This window comes from Erythrolamprus reginae, chromosome 4 (assembly GCF_031021105.1).
Source record: "Erythrolamprus reginae isolate rEryReg1 chromosome 4, rEryReg1.hap1, whole genome shotgun sequence".
Classification (NCBI taxonomy): Eukaryota; Metazoa; Chordata; class Lepidosauria; order Squamata; family Dipsadidae; genus Erythrolamprus; species Erythrolamprus reginae.
Window position 1 is genome coordinate 96343674 of NC_091953.1, and position 21630 is coordinate 96365303.

At 38.6% G+C, this 21630-nt stretch overlaps 1 protein-coding gene across 14 annotated transcripts in view; it reads right to left on the reverse strand.

Moving 5' to 3' along the window:
* Positions 1–21630, reverse strand: part of VWA3B (von Willebrand factor A domain containing 3B) — a 114542-nt gene that overhangs the window by 68226 nt on the left and 24686 nt on the right. For 12 of the 14 annotated variants that reach the window (XM_070750957.1, XM_070750954.1, XM_070750948.1 and 9 more), the window contains exons 4-8: positions 20574–20668; positions 19020–19270; positions 18385–18544; positions 12392–12561; positions 11286–11398 (exon numbers count right to left, since the gene is read on the reverse strand). In XM_070750957.1, the coding sequence (XP_070607058.1) occupies positions 11286–11398; positions 12392–12561; positions 18385–18544; positions 19020–19270; positions 20574–20668 (789 nt within the window). The remainder of the gene's footprint in view (positions 1–11285; positions 11399–12391; positions 12562–18384; positions 18545–19019; positions 19271–20573; positions 20669–21630) is intronic. The other 2 variants (XM_070750960.1, XM_070750961.1) reach the window with 1 other exon arrangement.

A 21630-nucleotide genomic window follows, 5' to 3' on the forward strand; every position in this document is an offset into this window, starting at 1 on the left:
TTTATTAAAACTGAATGAATTGCACAATAGTTTCCTGTCCAAATTTCCCAACCTTCTGATCAGATACATTTTCTTATTTTAAACTTAAGTTCAAGAATCTTGATCTATATTGTCTTTGTCATACTCAGTAATACATAGTCATAAAGAATCTTGATATACTGTATATAGTTTCCTGAAAGAAAAGGTTAGAACATGTCAAAGTCAATTTCCTTTGCATGTCATTTCATTTCTATCACAGAAAACAAATCCTCAAATACCAATATTTACCACCTAAACTCATAATCTCCCAAGAGACGTGGATCATCGTTCCTCTCATTAACACTTTCCCAAGTCTTGATCCTCTCTGTAAACTTATCTCAGGAAACCTATACTTCATAATAAGTTATCAAGGGTATGGATTTCATCAAATAAGTACCAGTCAACAGCTGCTACAATTGTGGGAAATGAGCACTGCTGGTTGTCTTTATCACCATCACTGCTTACAGCTTAACTGCTTCTGATATCTACCCAGAGTTCTAATGAAGAAAAATATTATTTTTAATCACCATCCCAGTGACAGAACACAGAATTGTCTCAATGGCAAATATAACAATACAAACTATTTTTTACTCACAATGCAAACTTAATTAATGGGATTCCTCTCTAATAATGCAGTAATGGCCAAGAATTAACAGTTAGGATAATTTGGATCAATGGCTGTAAGTGAACTAAGAACCAGGTTTTGAAAGAGAGGGGGAAACAAAGAGATACACTCACTATAAAGATTGTCTTTGAAACACTTGACCAGCACAAATCTAAGGATATTCATGGTGGTTTGTTGTCTGAGCTTGTTCAGTTTCCAAATGTTTTGTCACAAGGCTAAGTAACATCATCAGTGGAACTTTGCTTGAAGTGTCTTCTTTCAGTTCTCTTCTGCTTTAGCAGGTCTTATGTGGTCAGTTGGACAGAATGAACATGTAAAACGTGATGAAATGTTCTGAAACTGAACAATCTCAGAGAACAAACTATCCCCAACATCTGCCACCTAATCCAAGCTACATTTATGCATTAAAAACGAAAGTGGTAATTCTTGATTATTTGAAATGAATAAAATCAGTAGTCATTTTCATTAGCTTCTTTTACTTTAGAAGTTATCTATTCAACGTTAACAATAAAGGGACAAAAGCTACAAGCAGTGGACCAATTGACATAACTTGTCAGCACCCTCTCCCACGCAGTGACAATTGACATTGAAGTCAACTGCAGAATCGCCAAGGCAAGCTCTGCATTTGGCAGATTATTGACCAACGTGTGGGACCGATGTGAAATAAGCCTTGCTACAAAGCTCAAAGTCTACCAAGCAGTAGTGCTAACTGCCCTAGTGTAAGCCAGTGAGATTTGGACTGGAGACATGCTAGGCAATTGAACCACTTCCACATGACCTGTCTCCATAGAATTATGAGATCTGGTGGCAGGATAAGGTGCCAGACACTGAAGTCCTCTCCAGAGCAGGCCTGCCATCAATTCCCACCCTGCTGATGGAAGTCCAGACATGTTGGGCAGGCCATTCTGCTAGGATGCCAGACCATCGCATCGCTAAACAGCTCCTCTATAGTGAACTGTCTAAAGGAAGGCAATCGCATAGGGGACAAAGGAAGTGATACAAAGACATATTGAAAGCCCCCTCAATATCAACACCACCTCCTGGGAAACCCTGGCACAAGATCGGTCAACATGGCGCATGCTGATCTACCAAGGCTGCCAGACATCTGAGGCCAGAAGAATATTCATAGCAGAAGACAAGCAAGCACTCTGCAAAACCAGAACTGCAAATGCTGCAATAATGGTGCCTACACATGTCTGCCCAACATGTGGCAGAACATTTTGTGCCCCTATAGGCCTTACCAGCCACCTGGACAGCCCACAACCTATTAGATATCAAGGTCCTCTTTGAACACAATGGACGAACATCCATCCATTCAACATTTAACTTGTATACTCTATATTGTATATCTAAAGTTTCTATGTATTGGAATGACACCAAATCTCTGGAAATTTTGGTTTGGTTCCCATATAGACGAGAGGTTGAACAACTATCCTTGTGGTGTGACTGGAACAACCTAGAACTGAACACACTCAAAACCGTAGAGATGGTTGTAGACTTTAGGAGAAACCCTTCCACCCTTCCACCTCTCACAATACTAGACAACACAGTATCAACAGTAGAGACCTTCAAATTTCTAGGTTCTACCATATCTCAAAACCTAAAATGGTCACCTAACATCAAAAACATCATCAAAAAAGCACAACAAAGAATGTTCTTTCTGCGCCAACTCAGGAAGCTCAAACTGCCCAAGGAGCTGCTGATACAGTTCTACAGAGGAATCATTGAGTATGTCATTTGCACTTCTATAACTGTCTGGTTTGGTTCTGCAATCCAACAAGACCGACACAGACTTCAGAGGATAATCAGAACTCCAGAAAAAACAATTGCTGCCAACCTGCCTTCCATTGAGGGCCTGTATACTGCACAAGTCAAAAAGAGAGCTGTGAAAATATTTACTGACCCCTCGCATCCTGGACACAAACTGTTTCAACTCCTACCCTCAAATCGTCGCTACAGAGCACTGCACACCAAGACAACTAGACACAAGAACAGTTTTTTCCCGAACGCCATCACTCTACTAAACAAATAATTCCCTCAACACTGTCAGACTTTTTATTAAATCTGCACTTCTATTCAGCAATAAGTAAATGAAGCAGCTCATGACCACTTCTATGTAAAAAGCTATAGTGTTTATTTAATAAACTATATTAAATCACATATAATTATTAATCCTCACATCCTGGAAATAGACTGTTTCAACTTCTCTCCTGAGGACATCACTATAAAGCGTTGCATGCTGAAACAATTAGATACACAGAAGATTTTTTTCCCCTCATGCCATCACTCTGCTAAACACATAATTACCACAGCATTGTTTTAGGCCTAAGGATATCTAATCATGTAATAGACCTTTATTACTATTATACTTCACACCTTTACTATTACCTGCTCTTATTGGTATTTTATGACTGGTACTTTGTTGGTTATATCTTATGATTTTTTATTGTGTCTAATGATTTATGATTCATAATTTGTTGCTTGTATATATAGTGAGAGCTTTCACCTTGGACAAATTCCTTGTGTGTCCAATCACACTTGGCCAATAAAGAATATTTTATTCTGTTCCATTGTCAGATAAAATGTGTAGAATGTGTAAGTCAAATTTCTGTGTTAAGATGCTTAAACTGTTCAAAGTTGTATTGCAAGATAGGTGGTAAATAACTTTAATAATTAATATTTAGTCATATTATATGTTTGATTTATACCATCATAAATTTTTTAGAATAACAAACATTTTATCTTCTATAAGTATCAATAAGCTAAACTTGCTATTCACTCACTCTTTAAATTTAAATATTTTATTATTTTATACCAACTTTATTTCCCACAGTTTAAACAAAGTATGTTACAATGCAAATGTTGTTCTTTTTAAGCACAATGGAGGAGGAAAAGTAAAATTAAGGCAAAATTGTTGTTCTGGTCTCTTTTCTGCTGGTGAAAAGCTGTAACACAGTAATAACTAGGAATTACGTCATAGCTACAGCACTAATGCTAGCTAAATGTCCAGGATTATTTGTATTCCCATTTAATGCGTTAATAAGATGCAGCATACTGAGCATTTCTAGAAGATTATTACACTTTGTGGCTGAAACCACATCACAATTCGCTCATTAAAAACAAGGTACAGGAATAATTTTAAGATTTCTCAGCCCACTTATTGAAATACAAACCAGGGACCTAGAGAGAGGCAGATGGAAAGCTTCCCTTTGACAGCAAAAGTCAGTAGAGATATATAATTAGATGTAGGGAATTATTAAACAGCTGCTGAATCAAAATTAAGGGGAATTGGGGAGGTATTTCTGTGAAGACCTTCACAGTCCTGAACAATTTGGGGTGGTGGGAGAACAAGAAATTCATATCCTTTCTTCTTATGTCAACTGTATGCAATTTCCTTTTGCTTTTCCCTTTCCAAGATCTGCAAATTTACTCTTGTAATCTGGGGACGGGAGAAAATCAATCAAGCATGTAGAGTTAATGTCTCCCTACCTGTGTGGGAAAGCTTTAATTAGCTTATTTATCAAATGGATTTTGATAAACCTTTGAGCCTGAGCCCTCACAAGACAGCTGGTGATAAAAGGGAGAAGAAAGATGAATGCAAAGCAGTTAAACAGCATCAGCCTAAGGGGTTAGCAAGTAAATCAAAAAATATTTGGAGGATTATTTTAAAAACAAAAGACCATTGGGGATCACTTGAAGTCCACATCATCAAAGGGAAACAATGGCACAAAAGTGGAAGGGTGTTCATCTACCTCTATCATACTGCAATACAAAAAACAGCATCTTCAGCTGCTCAGAATCAAGCAGAGCAGGCTGTGTTCAAATAACAAAGGTCCATAGAATTTGCTCCTTTATTACCCAATTATTTTATTTTATTTATTTTTATTTATTTAGAAAAATTATATTGTCACCTACTTGCACATGGCAACTCAAGGTGGCGGACAAGGGTATAAAAACTGTGTTTAAAAGAAATAAATAATAATAATAATAACTCCCCAACTCCCACCCAATTTTTCTGGGAAAGGGAGGATTGTTCTGACCTAGATGCTGTCTTCACACAAGATTTTGTTTGCTGTGTATGCGGACACATGCAGGGGATATGCAGCTGCGTGCACATCCCCAAAATTGCTACAGGAACGTAGTACGTTACCCAGTGGTGGGCTACTAACTGGAACACTAAATTGCGCTCGCCGCCATGGCTCGTGAGTGCTTTCAGGACCAGCACGATTTTGCTTCTGCACCTGTGGAGGTAGCAAAATAGCACATGGAGCCGCAGGTGTGCCAGTGTTTCGGCATGCACGGAAGCAAAAAACCCTCACCGAAACACGGGCGCACCTACTGCTCCATGCGTGATTTTACTACCTCCACAGGTGCAGAAGCAAAATCGCGTTGGCCCCGCAAGCACTCACGAGCCACGGTGGCGAGCGCAATTTAGCGTTCTGGCTAGTAGCCCACCGCTAACCTTACTGTTCAGTTAGCATGCCATCTGTGGTTGCTACCGTTCGGGTGATCCAGTTTGACCCGGGAGGAACTCACCCCTGGCTCCAGGCAGTTGCCAAGAGTCAAGGTTGACTTGGGGACAAACACACACATACACACACACACACCTCTGCATATAGGTTGGCCACCTTGTTAGTCTCTTATTCTCAGTATGATGGACTAGGCACTGGACGAGGGTATCTACGAGACCGCCTTCTTCCGCACAAATCCCAGCGACCGGTTAGGTCCCACAGAGTTGGTCTCCTCCGGGTCCTGTCTACTAAACAATGTCGTTTGGCAGGACCCAGAGGAAGAGCCTTCTCTGTGGCGGCTCCAACCCTCTGGAATCAGCTCCCTCCAGAGATTAGAACTGCCCCCACCCTCCTTGCCTTTCGTAAACTCCTTAAAACCCACCTCTGTCGTCAAGCGTGGGGGAACTGAAACATCTCCCCCTGCCTATGTAGTTTTCTGTGTATGATATGACTGTATGTATGCTTTTTATATATTGGGGTCTCTTATTTTTTAGACTTTTTAAATGTATTATTGCTATTTTAGAATCTAACTATTAGATTTGTCATTATATATTGTTTTTGTCATTGCTGTGAGCCGCCCCAAGTCTACGGAGAGGGGCGGCATACAAATCTAATAAATAATAATAAAATAATAATAATCCTTACCAGAAAAATTCAAGCATTCGTTAAAAATTCTGACATCTTTAACCTACAAAAAAATACCATCTAGTACAGCTTAGCTGTCAGACTCAGACCAGAATTTAAAATGGCCCCAACACTTTGAATTGTGTTCAGAAACCATTTGGCAGCCAACGTGGAGTTTTTGAGAGACATGGGCATACATTGGAAGGCCCATGACTGCTCGTGCAGCTGCATTTAGCAGGGATGGAAAATGAATGGGATATTGTAGAGATGGAAATGTTACAAAAACGGACATGCAAAATAATTAGCAAATAAATCAGCTTTTCCTCATATGAGAAGCTTACATCAATGCAGGAGCCTGGAAAAAAGATCCTATTCTGTAAGTAAGTCCCCTGTTAAAGTTAGTAGGATTCTTAAAGCAACTGTCATTTTTATTCAGGATCCCTCGGACAGCTGAAAAAAAATGATGAATTTTAGAAAAATATTGTGTTTGCAGAAGTTCCAGATTGATCTTTCTGGGGCAGGGGGGAGGGGAAACACGTTTGAAGAACGTGCAATCTTAATGCGGTTGTCTGAGCTGTTGTTAAATAAGTGGCATTTGCAAATTATTTATGTGAAATCACAGTGTTCATGACAGGAATTGCTTAGTTCTCTTCACTCTGGATAATTTTTTAAATTAATTTACGCAACCAGTTCTTTCCCCTTCTACTCATTCACTTAAAGCAGCCTTAGAGAATATACAAATGATCTCTATTTTGAAACGGGTGGACCTTCCCCAATTCACTTTCTCAGAAAAATATTAATTGCACTCTTCCCTAAAACACAGGAAATAGGGGGGGTTCTGCTGAAATAACTGAAAATAGTACTGAAATAACATCTTTTTTTTCCCATACAGCAAATTGCATTGCGAGTCATAAAAACATTCTTTTACATTGTTTTATTTATTTCTTTATGTTTGTTTGTTTATTCTTTTTTTTTATGCCACCCTTCTCCTTAGACTCAAGGCAGCTTACAATATGTTAGCAATAGCACTTTTTAACAGAGCCAGCATACTGCCCCCACAATCCAGATCCTCATTTTACCCATCTTGGATGGAAGGCTGAGTCAATTTTGAGCCGGTGATGAGATTTGAACCGCTGACCTGTAGATCTACAGTCAGCTTTAGTGGCCTGCAATATTGCACTCTACCTGCTGCGCCACCTCGACTCTACCTGCTGCGCCACCTCGCCACCTCATTATTATTTAGCATTTTAGCTCTGTCTTGTTTATGGCATTATCTATATTTTATAAAGTTCCTGTCGGAAGCAGCAGGGAGCATAACTTGTTGCAATTTTGTCTAATATATTTTTTTTAATATATTAGAAAGTATCAAAGCAGACCTTGGATGATTTTAAAATATATTTATTCGTTTATTTATTCGTTTATTTATTTTGTCAAGTACGTATATGTAAGATACATAGATATAACATTGTTTATATACATCAGATGGGTACTGATAAGAGGGAAAAATTGGAGAGGGACAGTAGGCACGCTGGTGCACTTATGCACGCCCCTTACACAGCATGTACATAAGAGCCAGGGTGGAGCAGTGGTTAGAGTGCAGCACTGCAGGCTACTTCAGCTAACTGCTAGCTGTAGTTCAACAGTTCAAATCTCACCACCGGCTCAAGGTTGACTCATCCTTCCGTCCTTCCATCCTTCCGAGGTGGGTAAAATGAGGACCCAGATTGTTGGGGACAATATGCTGATTCTGTAAACCACTTAGAGAGGTTTATAAAAACACTATGAAGCCATATATAAGTCTAAGTGCTATTGCTATTGTACAGCAGTAGCTCAATCAAGACAGACTTTATTTATTATTAAATTTATTTATTTATTAAATTTGTATGCCACCCCTCTCCGTAGACTTCTCTGCATTTCACAAGTTACAACTGTGGATGCATCAATTTTGGGCTCAATTGTGGTATGTTAGTCAATCAGGGATTACCTGTATCTTGTGTGCATCAGTAGGAGCTTAAACCATCATATTTATTTATTTATTTATTTATTTTATTTATTTATTTTGTCCAATACACATTGAGGGTTTTAGTGGGTATATATCTATATTCACATAGTAAAATACATGATGAAGGTTATAGAGGAGATACTCATAGTAAAATATATCTATGAAAGAATAGAAAAGAAGATATAGTAATAGAACATATCAATGAAAGAATAGAAGAAGAGATATAGGAATAGCAGAAAGGTATAGGAGATATAGGAGAGCAATAGGACAGGGGACGGAAAGCACTCTAGTGCACTTGTACTCGCCTCTTACTGACCTCTTAGGAATCTGGATAGGTCAACCGTAGATAATCTAAGGGTAAAGTGTTGGGGGTTTGGGGATGACACTATGGAGTCCGGTAATGAGTTCCACGCTTCGACATGGACTGAGTGCATAAAAATTATATGTGCATGCGCAGAAGCCAAAAAAAGCCAAAATCTCGCATGCACATGTGTCACCTCGTGCAATTTTGCTTCCTGTGCATGTGCAGAAGCAAAAATACCCTGGGACACACACAGGAGAACAGAAGCTGCATGTGTAGCGCAACCTTTGTTATCAGTGCGCTGTCTTCATCCGTACCAGTAGCAACCCAATACTGGTTGTAAATCAAGGACTACTTCTACCTATTACATGCCATAGAAAGAACATTGTATCAAGGCATTGAAGAGCCTGTCCTGTTGAATAAGGATCAGCTGCTTAAGTTACTTCCTTATAGTCTCATCTTTATAGCCTTAGGGGGGGAAATTGGTATGCACCGGCATTTATTTTCAACACTGAGTTAACTGAAACCCCACACGCCTTCAGTGTTTTCTGCAGTTCTCTCTTTTTGACTCCTGTGTGATTTTTCTCAGGGTACTTTCACAAATAACATTTGCATCACTCCCAGATTAATTCCATCAAGTCCTGTACCTCATCTACATTAGGAAACTGAGCCAATTCTGGTAAGGGTTTTTTTGTTTTGGGGGAGTTTTTTGTTTATTTTGGGGGTGGGTTGGTTGGGGGTTTTTTCCCTTCAACTTTCCACCTGAAATGCTGGAATTCCATAGAGTTTGGAGTGACCCATTTTCCCATTAATAAGAACACTTCTTGTGAACTCTCCTGAACCTTATTTAACCCTTTAACATATTTAAATGTTTAAATATTTAAAAACATCCTGGAACCAGAAGTCCAGGATGTTCTTAAATATTTAAACATTTAAATATGTTAAAGGGTTAAATAAGGTTCAGGAGGGAAGTGTTTTTAATAGGAAAGTGAACATAAGAACAAGGGGGCACAATCTGAGGTTAGTTGGGGGAAAGATTAGAAGCAACGTGAGAAAATATTATTTTACTGAAAGAGTAGTAGATCCTTGGAACAAACTTCCAGCAGACATGGTTGGTAAATCCACAGTAACTGAATTTAAACATGCCTGGGATAAACATATATCCATCCTAAGATAAAATACAGGAAAGGGACAGAAAGGGCAGACTAGATGGACCATGAGGTCTTTTTCTGCCATCCATCTTCTATGTTTCTATGTTTAGCATATATATTTTTTTCTTAACTGACTTGCTCCACAAATGGGTGGGCTACTGCCCGGATGTGGGGAAATGCAGTGGGGTAGCAAAAATGGACCTCCACCCCAGAGCACCCAATTTGAACTGAAAGGTGTTGAAAGAAAATGCAGGATGTCCTGCATAAGCCACGGCCACAGTGTGGTAGTAAAAATTTTGATAGGCCTTCACTGCCCACTGTTGTACATACTCCTGGTCAGTTGGAGGATGATGAAGATATTGAGAACTTGGATTCAGATAGTGTTTATGAATTAGTGGGGGGCCCAGGGTTACAGGTAGTAGAACAGGTGGGAGGCCAGCCACAGGATGGGGCTATGAGTTCAGGATCTAGCAAGGGAGAATCAGATGCTCGCTGGGTTAACCCTAAATTCAGAAGGGCCCAAAAACGTAAAGAACTGGTGTCTGGAAGAAGATATTAAGGAGAGGAATGGGTTAAATACTGTAGTGATGTATTTGGAACGTCAGGGGGTCAGTGGGGAAGAAGGGTGGAGTTTCAATGTTGCTGAAGAGAAAAATTGATGTTTTTCTTGCCGCTCTCAAGTAAGCAAAAGTATTCTGTGTTGATTAACAGTCAGGGCTGCTGTTTTAGAAATCATGCTGTTAGGAAAATAAATCTTGTTAAGTGGAGAAGGAGAAGGAATGTGAGAAATGCAGTTAAGGGAGATAACGGACCAACAGATAAGTGCCTGTATGAAATGTGTTTGAATTCCAGAAGAACAGAGAAATAAATGGAGTTTATTTATTCATTAAATAATGCATTTAATAAGAGTTATTTGTAATTGCTAAATTTCTACCAGAAACCAGAACACCCACAATATTTTTAAAAAAATAATGTAATAAAGGAAGGAGGTCTTGAGCCTCTCCAATTGGTTAACTTGCACCATTTCAAAGTTTCTCATATTATGAAAAAATATAGGCAAGCTTTAGACTGTTCAAGAGTTTGGTGGGTAAAAGCAAGTTCACATGGAAGAGATCTCAATCTTCCCCAGTATTTCTGATTTCTTCTCTTTTCCCAATTATTGCATCACCTTTTCCGATTAGGTTTTCAATGAAATTTTATATTCTTCTTTAGATCTGAAATGTACCATTGATTCATTTGTCCATTAAATATCCTGCTTGGCCTCATGACATCCTTAGTCTCTTCAAGGTATCCCCGTTTCACTTAAGAGGATTCTTGAAGCCCAGATTATGAGCTGAATTCTTACCATAATATAAGAATATGGCTAAAGAATCAGAAGAAGGATGAACTTTAATAGTGTGTTCAACCCTTGCTTATATTTATCAGTACTCCCTACATTGGTTAATAAATGACTATAAAATAATATAGGTTGCAAATGTAGATGAACAAACAGTTGAAGTAAGTGGTCAGTAATTCTAGGTAATTTTAGATGCAAATATAACTGGAGTGTGTGTCAAATCTGATTTCAGCGGAGAAACTGACTTGGACAACCTGCAACTAGAAGAATGTGGCCTTGATACTTTTTGAGGATCGTTCAATAGCTTTTAATACAATGGCTTTAGCATTAGCTCGAACAAGCAGTAAGGTGGACAAATTATGTTTTCATACCTCCTGGTGATAATTCTAGTAAACTCTTATTTAATACTAAGCCCTGCCTTTTATTTCAGCTACTTTTCAACTTCAGTTTTAAATTACTTTAATCACCTAATGTTTGTGGTAGAAGTTGAATTCCATAGATGATGGGCCATTAGGGTGTATCTTTTTTTCCCATGTTCAAATGTACAAATACTCTCATATCTAATCTAGCATGCTTGTCTAGTTAAACAACTATGACCCTGACATTTTCTCTCTGCAGTGGTTTGTTGTGTTATTCTTCTACATTTGATATACAATCTCGGTTAAAAATGTGCATTTGAAGATTTTGAGGTCAATGGATAGCACTGATTTTGTTTACCTAAAGGAACTCTTCCTTTCAGCCTTCTTGAATTCAGGGTAGCTTTCTCGTTCTTACTCAGTGAAGGGCCCGTCACAAATACTTCATCTGTCCTCTCAGCAAATGCATGGAACCTGAAGTGTAAACAATATTAATTTATAATCATAGGATATAAATATATATCTGGAATCACAGTGTTACTTCCTTTAGGAGGAAAAGCGTTAAAAATAAAACAATACTGTACTGTTGCAGCTGTAGTCATTCTAGATGACCTTGGATTTTTCCTTCTCCCACCCTTCCTACCTCACATATTTTTTATAATTGATGGGACTGAGAAGAATCTATGCCAATTAAAGCTGCTTGAGAAGATAAAAACGTAATTTAAATTCCAAAGCAGCTGGTAATCAGACATGGGCAATATGATATCTTCGTGACTTTATCAGCTAGTTAAAAAAAATCTGTTCTGAAACATCATTTAGAAGAAGATGCCAAAACAACAGTCATTCAAGAAATGCTTTATACAATATTCATTTTTTATCATGTGCACATTAATCAGAGAATTTGTCGTGGTATTTAACATAAAATTTTTGAAATTGTTTTAAGGAACGATGGCTTGTTCTTTGACATCAATTTGCCAACTGTAGAACTACACATTCAGTCAGCTGCTATTATTACTATTACTGTTACTGTTTCTATTACCATTGTTGTTTTGTTGTTGTTAACAACAACAACAATCACAACTACAACCAGCACCACCACAACAACAAACAACAAACAACAACAACAATAACAATAACAATATTTAGAGGCCACACTTCTCCTAGCGGACTCAGGGCAGCTTACAAGAATAAAATATTAACAAAGATTAAAATACTACATGTTTTAAAAAGTAAAACATAAAACCCAGTATAAATAACATTCAGTCATCCCTGTCCTACTGTACCCATTTGTATGTACTCATTTTATCTCTTTATAGATACGTTTTGCTTCTTTATATCCATTGATTTGTGCCATTTTTTTCATGTGCCCTGTTTTTTGCACTTGATGACAAATAAATAAATAATAAAATAAATAACTAATTGGGATTTATAGAGATGACAGTGTTAAATATCCCCTTTACTTCCTACCTGCCGGAGGTTAGCTGACTCAGATCCTTTAAGAAAGCAACTGTTTCTTCTTCTCTAGCATTGAAAGATACGGTATGGATTGGACATAGACTTCTTGAGATCTTCTGTAGGAGCAAGTGCTTTGCACATTCTGGTATATCACCCACGACAAAATAGTATACAGCTTCTGTCTGAAGTGCACATTAACATTAACAAAAACAGTTACAGACCCTTAGGTCAAAGGCCTGCACAGCATAATACAAATGCATAGAAGAGCTATACCTCCTTTCTATTTTTGACTGACATAATTGCCAAAATGATAGATGTGCCCATAACATACAGAATTGTCAGCAAAAGATAAGATATATAGCAGTCTTGACATTACCAATATGGACCTTTATACTCAATTCATATGTGGACTTGTACAGTACACATTTTAAATAGTATCAAATGTCATTCTTGTGTGTCATTAAGGTCACAATTAAGTTGAGGGCCCTGATAAATTTATCACACTTTTCTTTTGAAAAAGAAAAAAGAAAGTGTATAGAGTTAAGGAATCTGATTCTGGGGTATCATTATTTGACTAAGAAAATTGTTTAGTTCTAACTGAAATATCTGGATTGCCTTGTGGCAAAACAGTGGTGGTTTCTAACTTACTTCCGCTGCCAGTTCACACACCCTCATGGGTGTGTGCATAAAGTGTGTACCCGCCTGTGCAGTGGCAAAAAAATGTGAAAAAAATCCCCCTTCAAAAGAAGCTGAAACAAGATGGCGATGCATGCACAGAAACTCAGCTCCTGTGCATGCTCAGAAGGAAAAATAATCCAATTTTTTTTTTTAATTCAAAAATAAAAAAATAAAATAAAAAATATGGCGGCACCCACAGACCGGCAAACTGCAAGTAAAAGCTCACAGGACTGAATATTACATGTTAAAATTATGTACGAGAGTCACATAGAAAGTAATGCACCACATTTTTTTTCTCAGCCTACAGTAATGGTACGAATGTGAAACTTTATATATACATTATTTGAATTGTCAAGAGTGCGTGTGTAAATTTTGCATTTCTTCAAGCAGATAACGTAGTTGCAGCAGTGTTTCAAAATGGCGTCTGTAAGTGATGTACGTTACAAGCTGCATGTTGTCATTGAATTTCTCACTGCGGAGAAAGAAACTGTTGGGAACATTCATAAATGTTTGTGTACAGTTTATGGAGAATCTGCAGTCGACAGAAATACGGTTAGTCGCTGGGCACAGAGGGTGAGGCCATTAGAAGACGGTTTGGCAGAGCTCCAAGATTTGCAGAATTCAGGGTGGCCAGCCACGGCTGTCACACCTGACAAGATGCAGTTGCTGATGTGCTCATTTGTGAGGACCGATGCATAACAACTTGGCAGTTGGCGCTGAAGCTGTCAATCAGCAAAGGAAGTGTGGAAGAGCTGATTCACACAGTGCAGTAATGGCTTCATGACCAGAACAAGGAATGGTACCGACACGCCCTTGTGTCTCGTTGGAGGAGATAGAACGGGATGGAGATTATGTGGAAAAATAGGTAGTGTAGAATAAACATCACTTTCTTGTGTGTAACTTTCATTGTGTTCAACAAATAATTGTTGAAGAAAAAAATGTGGTGCAATACTTTCTGGGCGACCCTCGTAACGTACATCACTTACAGACGCCATTTCGAAACTGCTGCAGCAGTTTCTGAAGAAACACAAAATTTACACACGCACTCCTGACAATTCAAATAATGTGTATCTAAAGTTTTGCATTCATAACATTACTGTAGGCTGAGAAAAAAAATGTGGTGCATTACTTTCTGGGCGACCCTCGTAATAATTTTTAAAAATGGGTTTCAGCATTCTGAATTTAGATAACTTGTAAATTGTGTCCCTGAAACAATACATTCCTAGGACATCTATTCTCAGAAAGAAACAGGTTTAGGAACAAACTGTTTTTTGATAGCTAAGATCAATTTTATGAGGATGAGGTTATGTGGAACGAAGTTAACATTTTTAATGAAGGGATGAAGAATGGCTATTTTGTGGCCATGTTGCCTCGTGAGCACATGAGTAGTCTGAAGATTTTGTCATCTGAAAGAATTAGGATTAACCTAGGACTGGCTAAATTTGGTTGCAGAATCTAAGAGCTTCTGATACCTGCATGCAGGGGTGAGCAACAGGCAGGACGGGACGGAACGCAGTTCCACCGGCAGAAATGAAGATACGTGCACAGCACCAGCTGATCAGCGGCTGTCACTTCCTGAATTACTGGTCCTGGCTCGGCTCTCCATTTTTCCCCTGCTGCTGCTGCTACGTCTGCGCTCCTTGCTTTTTTCCTCTTTCCTCCTTCCTGGCCTCGGATGAGCTTCCCTCTCTCCTGCCCGGCTGCCCTCCAGCCTCACGTGGCCGCCTCCCGCCTGAGGTGCAAGCAGAAGGTGTGGGTGGAAGCGGCACTGGCAGCATTTATGTTTCTGGCAGCACCCGTTCGCCTAGCTACCCAGCTTGAGGCAGGAGGGCAACCCAGGGAGGAGAGCATGGGAAGCGCGAAGCAAATTGTCACCCCAGAGAGCGACACTAGTAAGGTTGTAAGTTGAAGACTTAACAGTTCACTTCATTATGCTGGAAGTGCAAAAAAGAAAGAGGCATGTCCACCAATGGTGGACATGCACACAGGCAAAAAAAATTCTGGAATAAAATAACAAATTGGTTAAAAGAAATAGTAAATGAAGAAATTGAAAAAAAACCAGAATTATATTTATTGGGTATTTTTAATAAAAAAATAGAAAAAGAGGTAAGATATCTAGTCATACACATACTAACAGCTGCCAGGATAGTATATGCCAAACAATGGAAAATAGACAAACTACCGGAAGAAAATATAATAATTAAAAAAATACTAGACTGTGTGGAGATGGACAGGTTATCTAAAAGATTATAGGGAAAAGAAGAATCAGATTACTATAAAATATGGGCAAAATTTTACGATTGGCTAATCAAAAGAGCAACAAAGAAATAAATAAAAATCTACGCAAAGCAACACGTCGAATAAAAGAATTGAAAAATTAATACTATGTGAAAGAAGTAAAATTCTCTGATCAAACACCTAAAAAGTGGGGAAACTTTCATTTCCCAAATGTTGTATGTGTATGTTTTATGTATGTTTTTTTCTTTTTTGTATGTTATATTTGAAAAAAAACAAATAAATAAAATTAAAATTAAAAAACAGTTCATTTGAACAATGATGATCATTCAAGTCACTCCCACCAGATCACATGGCTGGCAATCACTCCTACCCAGCCACACCCACAAAATAAGCCACACCCACAGTGTGGCAGTAAAAGTTTTGGCTGCCCATTACTGCCTGCATGACATTATTATTATACACAAGGACCTGCACAAACCATTTGTAGAGAGATTTTGCCAAGCAACTGAAAGATTTCCTTTGAAGTCATTGTTTGAATCATCAAGGTAGACACTGAGTCTTCCGAACGCTCCGTAGAAGTCCTAGTGAAAGTATTTATCGGTATATATGGAGGTCTGCAAAGAGGCTTGAAGTGGTTTTATTGGGGTTTGGGAGCCTGAATCGGTTTCATTGCTCAAGTGGCAACTTCAGAAGTTGACTTCATAAAGCACCACTATCGATGTTTTATCATTTTCAATAAAAGTAATAGGTTTTTTTTACAAAAATAAATACATAGTTTATTTATTTAATTTATTTATTTAATTGGATTTGTATGCCGCCCATCTCCAAGGACTCGGGGCGGCTCACAGCATTGTTATTTCTTACTCCATAAAATGGATTGTCTTTTTATCAATTACCTCAATTTGGTGCCCTCTTGAAGAGTTTAGAGGCCGCTGAGTTTGTCAACCAGAAAGGTCGGCAGTTTGGCAGTTCGAATCCCTAGCACTGCGTATCAGAGTGACCTCCCGTTACTTGCCCCAGCTTCCGCCAACCTAGCAGTTTGAAAGCATGTAAAAATGCAAGTAGAAAAATAGGGACCGCTTTGGTGGGAAGATAACAGCATGCCGTGCACCTTCGTCATTTTAGTCATGCCGGCCACATGACCACAGAATTGTCATCAGACAGATCTGGTTCTTCAGCTTAGAAACGGAGATAAACACCGCCCCCTATAGTTGGGAACGGCTAGCACGTATGTGCAAGAGAACCTTTCCCCTTATCTTTAGAAGAGTTTCATGACAAATTCCATCACCACAGACAATGCAGGAATTGTATGCTATGCCTATGAAGTTGCACATTCATAACAACACATTTTGCAAGGGTGATTGGGTTCAAAGGTTTACACACAGTGATAATTTGTCCACATTCTATCTCAAAAATCATTTTCATTGACTGATGTGGACCCCACTGCCTATATCAAAAGAGTCATATTATGTGGCTCTTTTTAAAGTTTGTTTTTTCTCCAGATGCCAGCTGTTCTGCAGTTTGTTTGTTTTTTAATTGTTTTCATATTGTGTGCCATCAAGGTGACAATTAAGTTGGAAGGCCTGATGAATTTAATAAATAAATAAACCTTCCATTTTACAGAAAAGGGAATTGTTTAAATTTCTCCCTTACACTGTGTTATCAGAATGATTTACAATATCTGAAGTTGCTGTTTTTATATTTCTATAGCAGAAGTACAGAAAGCTATTTCCTATTTACTGTAAATCCACAGTAACTGAATTTAAACATGCCTGGGATAAACATATATCCATCCTAAGATAAAATACAGGAAATAGTATAAGGGCAGACTAGATGGAACATGAGGTCCTTTTCTGCCGTCAGTCTTCTATGTTTCTATTTGAGGTTGGATATAGTCTCCACAAAAACATCTCCCTGTCTGTAATATAGTTTTGTGTAATCCTCAACTTTAATGTAAGTTCTGACTTTTTTGTGTCAGCAATTTATGGCCTACAATTCCAGGGAAGGTCAAAGAGGCGTAAGTGTGAAAACATGTGTCACAATGCTGTGATGCAAACACCAGCCCTTGCATACTTGTAATGCAATGTTATGACTCAAACGTGTACTTGCATCATGACATTACAAAGCATGCTTTCTGATGTTAGATTCATTGTGCTTAGGAAAGGATGCCAGTGTTCAATGAATTATACTTCATTAACTCCACCGGTGCTGAATCTGTAGGCTCCATACTTAACAGGGAAGAGCTGCTTTCTTTTACTATAATACACGTTATAAAAGATTTCTGTTTTAACAAATACAGCTCAGAGATGTCTCCTTCACATGTACCTGACCACTTTAAAATGATCACATCTTCTTTTACTAAGGCATGATAAGCATTCAATATTTTGAATGGATCTACTGTGCGGTATACTCACACTTCTCTGTACATTATGAAAAATTAGTTGGGAATTTTCTAATTAATTGTTTCCAAACAAGCCAGTACAGTGTGTGTGCTTTTAAAAAAGAAGAAGAAGAAGAAGAAGACAACTATTGTATCTCCGTTTGGCAAGCCAAAAGAGGAAACTAAAAAGCTTGTAAAGCCTATTGCACTTTCAAAATCTCTGCTTAAATATGACCTAAAACATGATCTGTTCTCCCCACAATTCCTAAAACAACATAAAAAGAACCCAATTAAAATTTAGGTTGTTTCACCAACTTCTAAGTACCACCCTATATTTAATTAGAAAAATTTATGTTCCCATGAAAGGCTACATGCACAGGAAAAATGCTCATGTATATTCCCACCTAGTATACCAATAGGGATCATTCCAACCAAGGCTATATATTTCAAAGCTCTCTGGTGTCATGGAAATATTTCTCTGCCCCTTATTCCAAAGGGGAATTAGAAAGAAAGCTTCTGTCTTCAGAACAGAACATCTGTTATTGGTAAACGTCAGCCTGCAGAACAACTTGAAAGAAATTCCTTTTAAATAAACCCTCTGTTCTTTTATTAGTACTTGGGCCCTTTATAATTCATTCCCGCAGGACTTGCAGTTCAATCTCAGTGGGGTATCCTTAGTCCTAACTGAACACTTCTGGAAATAGATTACCGTATGATCAAACAGTGCCTCCAAGATTGCGTCTGCAGATCCAGTGTTACAAACAGCTGGGAGGTATTCCAGTGTGCAGAGCCACTCAATGGCATCTTCTATAGCCTCCTTTGTAACAAAACTAGGTCTCTCTTGCCACTTCACAAGATCCTGAGCCACCCTGCAAAGGAAGTAACTAAAATATTTTTTTCAGCCTGGGAATTCCTAAGACCAGAAGGCAGAGGGATATTCTCTGATGTCTAGACAGACATATGATCAGGGTGCCAAATGTCCAGGTCATTCATAAGTCGCTCAGATTTACACATTAGTGACAAAGTGGTCTGGCACCTGTCTTGGAGAAAGCATTGTACAAATGAAGGATGAAATCATCTAATTTTGGGAGTTGCCCCCACTCCAGCTGGTTTTCTTGATTACTTTATTTCTCATCATAAGTAAGGCTCACCTCTACTATGCCTAATGGGCAAGAAATTCTTCTCATCTCAGAAACAGTTGAAAAGATATACAAAAATGTGCATTACTTTCCCCTAGTTATTTATACTTTATATGTCTTTCCAAATAGCTTGCTGCCATTTAAAGTGCAGTGGTAAACAAAAATGAGCATATCTCATATCTCATCTAAAATATAGATAACTTACCGGATTAGATTAAATTTCTCAATTTGGGTCACTTGCTGTTTTAAGACCATAGAAAGTGCTTCTAGGCAGAGATTGAACTCAGTTAAAGGAGCAGTTCCAAAATCCAGAACAATGGTGATATTCTGTTCCTGTATTACTCCAAAAATCTGTCGACTTTCAGAAGTTAACCAGTCCAATCTTTCTTTGTACAGTTCCATCATTCCAGTTAGATGATTTGCAAAATTAAGAAGCAGGCTCTTTTGGGCTGTCAGCTGTATTTAAATAAAAAAAGAATACTAAATTTAAAGACACTGACCAGAAAACCTGAGAAATGTAGACGCTTTTTCTTTTCTTTTCTTTTATTCTTTCTTTCTTTCCTTTTCTTTCTTTATTTCCTTCATTCATTAATTCCTTTCCTTCCTTTCTTCCTTCTTCCCTCCCTCCCTTCCTCCCTCCCTTTCTTCTTTCCTCCCTCTCTTCCTTCCTTCCAACAGATCAATATGGGCTTATTATATTCTAGTGTTTGCTGAAAATATATTATTTCAATCACTGTCATCCTTTGAATTTATTTAATTGAAAGAAGAACAGCTGATTTAGAAAAGAATACTGGAACAATATTATCTGCTGAATAATTGTACGCAGGATCTAACTAATGCTAGTTAGAATGTTGCCAAAGAGGAACTGGCAACAGTAATTCATGTCCATACCACCACCCATCTAGATTACTGTAATGCATTTGTACATGGGACTGTCAATAAAGAATACAGTGTTCCCTCGATTTTCGCGGGTTCGAACTTCGCGAAAAGTCTATACCACGATTTTTCAAAAATATTAATTAAAAAATACTTCGCGTTTTTTTCCCTATACCACGGTTTTTCCCGCCCTGATGACATCATATGTCATCGCCAAACTTTTGTCCGCCTTTAATAAATATTTTTTTAATAAACTTTAATAAATAACCCTGGTGAGTAATAATCTAAATGGTTGCTAAGGGAATGGGAAATTGAAATTTAGGGGTTTAAAGTGTTAAGGGATGGCTTGTGATACTGTTCATAGCCAAAAATAGTGTATTTACTTTCACATCTCTACTTCGCGGAAATTCGACTTTCGCAGGCGGTCTCAGAACGCATCCCCTGCGAAAATCGAGGGAACACTGTATATGGAAAGTATAATTACTGTAGCCCTTAACTTTATTATTAGAGTTTGCAGATCCTTTGCATTTTTGGCTATCAAGATAGTATCATCAACACAGTACAAATGAGATTTATCTGAATGGTGGTCGCATAGAAATAGATTCAATAAACAAACAACTGGCATCTCTTACCCGCAAATTGGACAGCTTTTGAAGGGGACCAAAAAATTTGGGGAGAATTTGGAAAGCTATACCTTGCTCTGATGCCTTAGAATTTACTCCCTGCTTTAAGAGATGCCTTTTCCAACTCCGTTATTAAAGAAACCTCAGATATGTACAAGCAGCAAACATGCTAGAGACAAGACCATTTTATTTGCTGCACGTTCTCCTTAGAAAAGGAAGAAAAGCATTATTCCAATGAAATGTAAATACATCACACTTACATTATAGAGCTTGCCATCAGATATAGCCCTGTACTGATGATACAGACCGTCTGCATATCGTGAAGCCACAATTTTCCCCAAGATAGAGACATAGTCTACAAGAGAAAGTGTTCATTTATAACTTATGTGCATTCTTTCTTCATTGCAGTCTCTCGCAGGTTCATAAAGTAGTAACCAGGGATGGGCTGTTAGGGGTTCACAGGGGTTCGGGAGAACCTCTAGCTAAGTTTCTGTGCAGTTTGGAGAACCCCCAAATCCTATTCCTGGCTGGACCTGCCCATCCTGCCGTGCCCCTCCCAAGAGTCCCCACGTGGCCCATTTTGGATGCAGGTAAATTCATAGCATGCATGGAGGCTCAGAAGGGTGAAAAACAGGCCTACCAAAAGTTTAGAAAGGAGGAGGGCATTTGCCCAGGTTCGCCTGGTGCACCAGTTGCGGCGCTACTTGGACAGGGAGTCACTGCTCACAGTCACTCATGCCCTCATCACCTCGAGGTTCGACCACTGCAACGCTCTCTACATGGAGCTACCTTGGAAAGCGTTCGGAAACTTCAGATCAATCATGGGCTTTCCCAGAAATGCCCATGTTTCATCAACACTCCGCGGCTTGCACTGGCTGCCAATCAATTTCCGGTCACAATTCAAAGTGTTGGTTATGACCTATAAAGCCCTACATAGCATCGGATCAGAATATCTTCAGGACCGCCTTCTGCCACACGAATCCCAGCGACCGATTATGTCCCACAGAGTTGGCCTTCTTCAGGTCCCGTCGACTAAACAATGCCGTCTGGTAGGACCCAGGGGAAGAACCTTCTCTGTGGCAGCCCCGGCCCTCTGGAATCAGCTCCCCCCAGAGATTAGGACTGCCCCCACCCTCCTTGCCTTTCGAAAGCTCCTGAAAACCCACCTATGTCGCCAGGAATGGGGAAACTGATATACCCCTTAGCTACTATGGTTTTTTTTTTAAATGTATGGTCTGTTTGGTTGTGTGATTGTTTTTTATAATAAAGGTTTTAAATTGTTTTTAACATTAGATTTGTACATTGTGTATTGTTGTT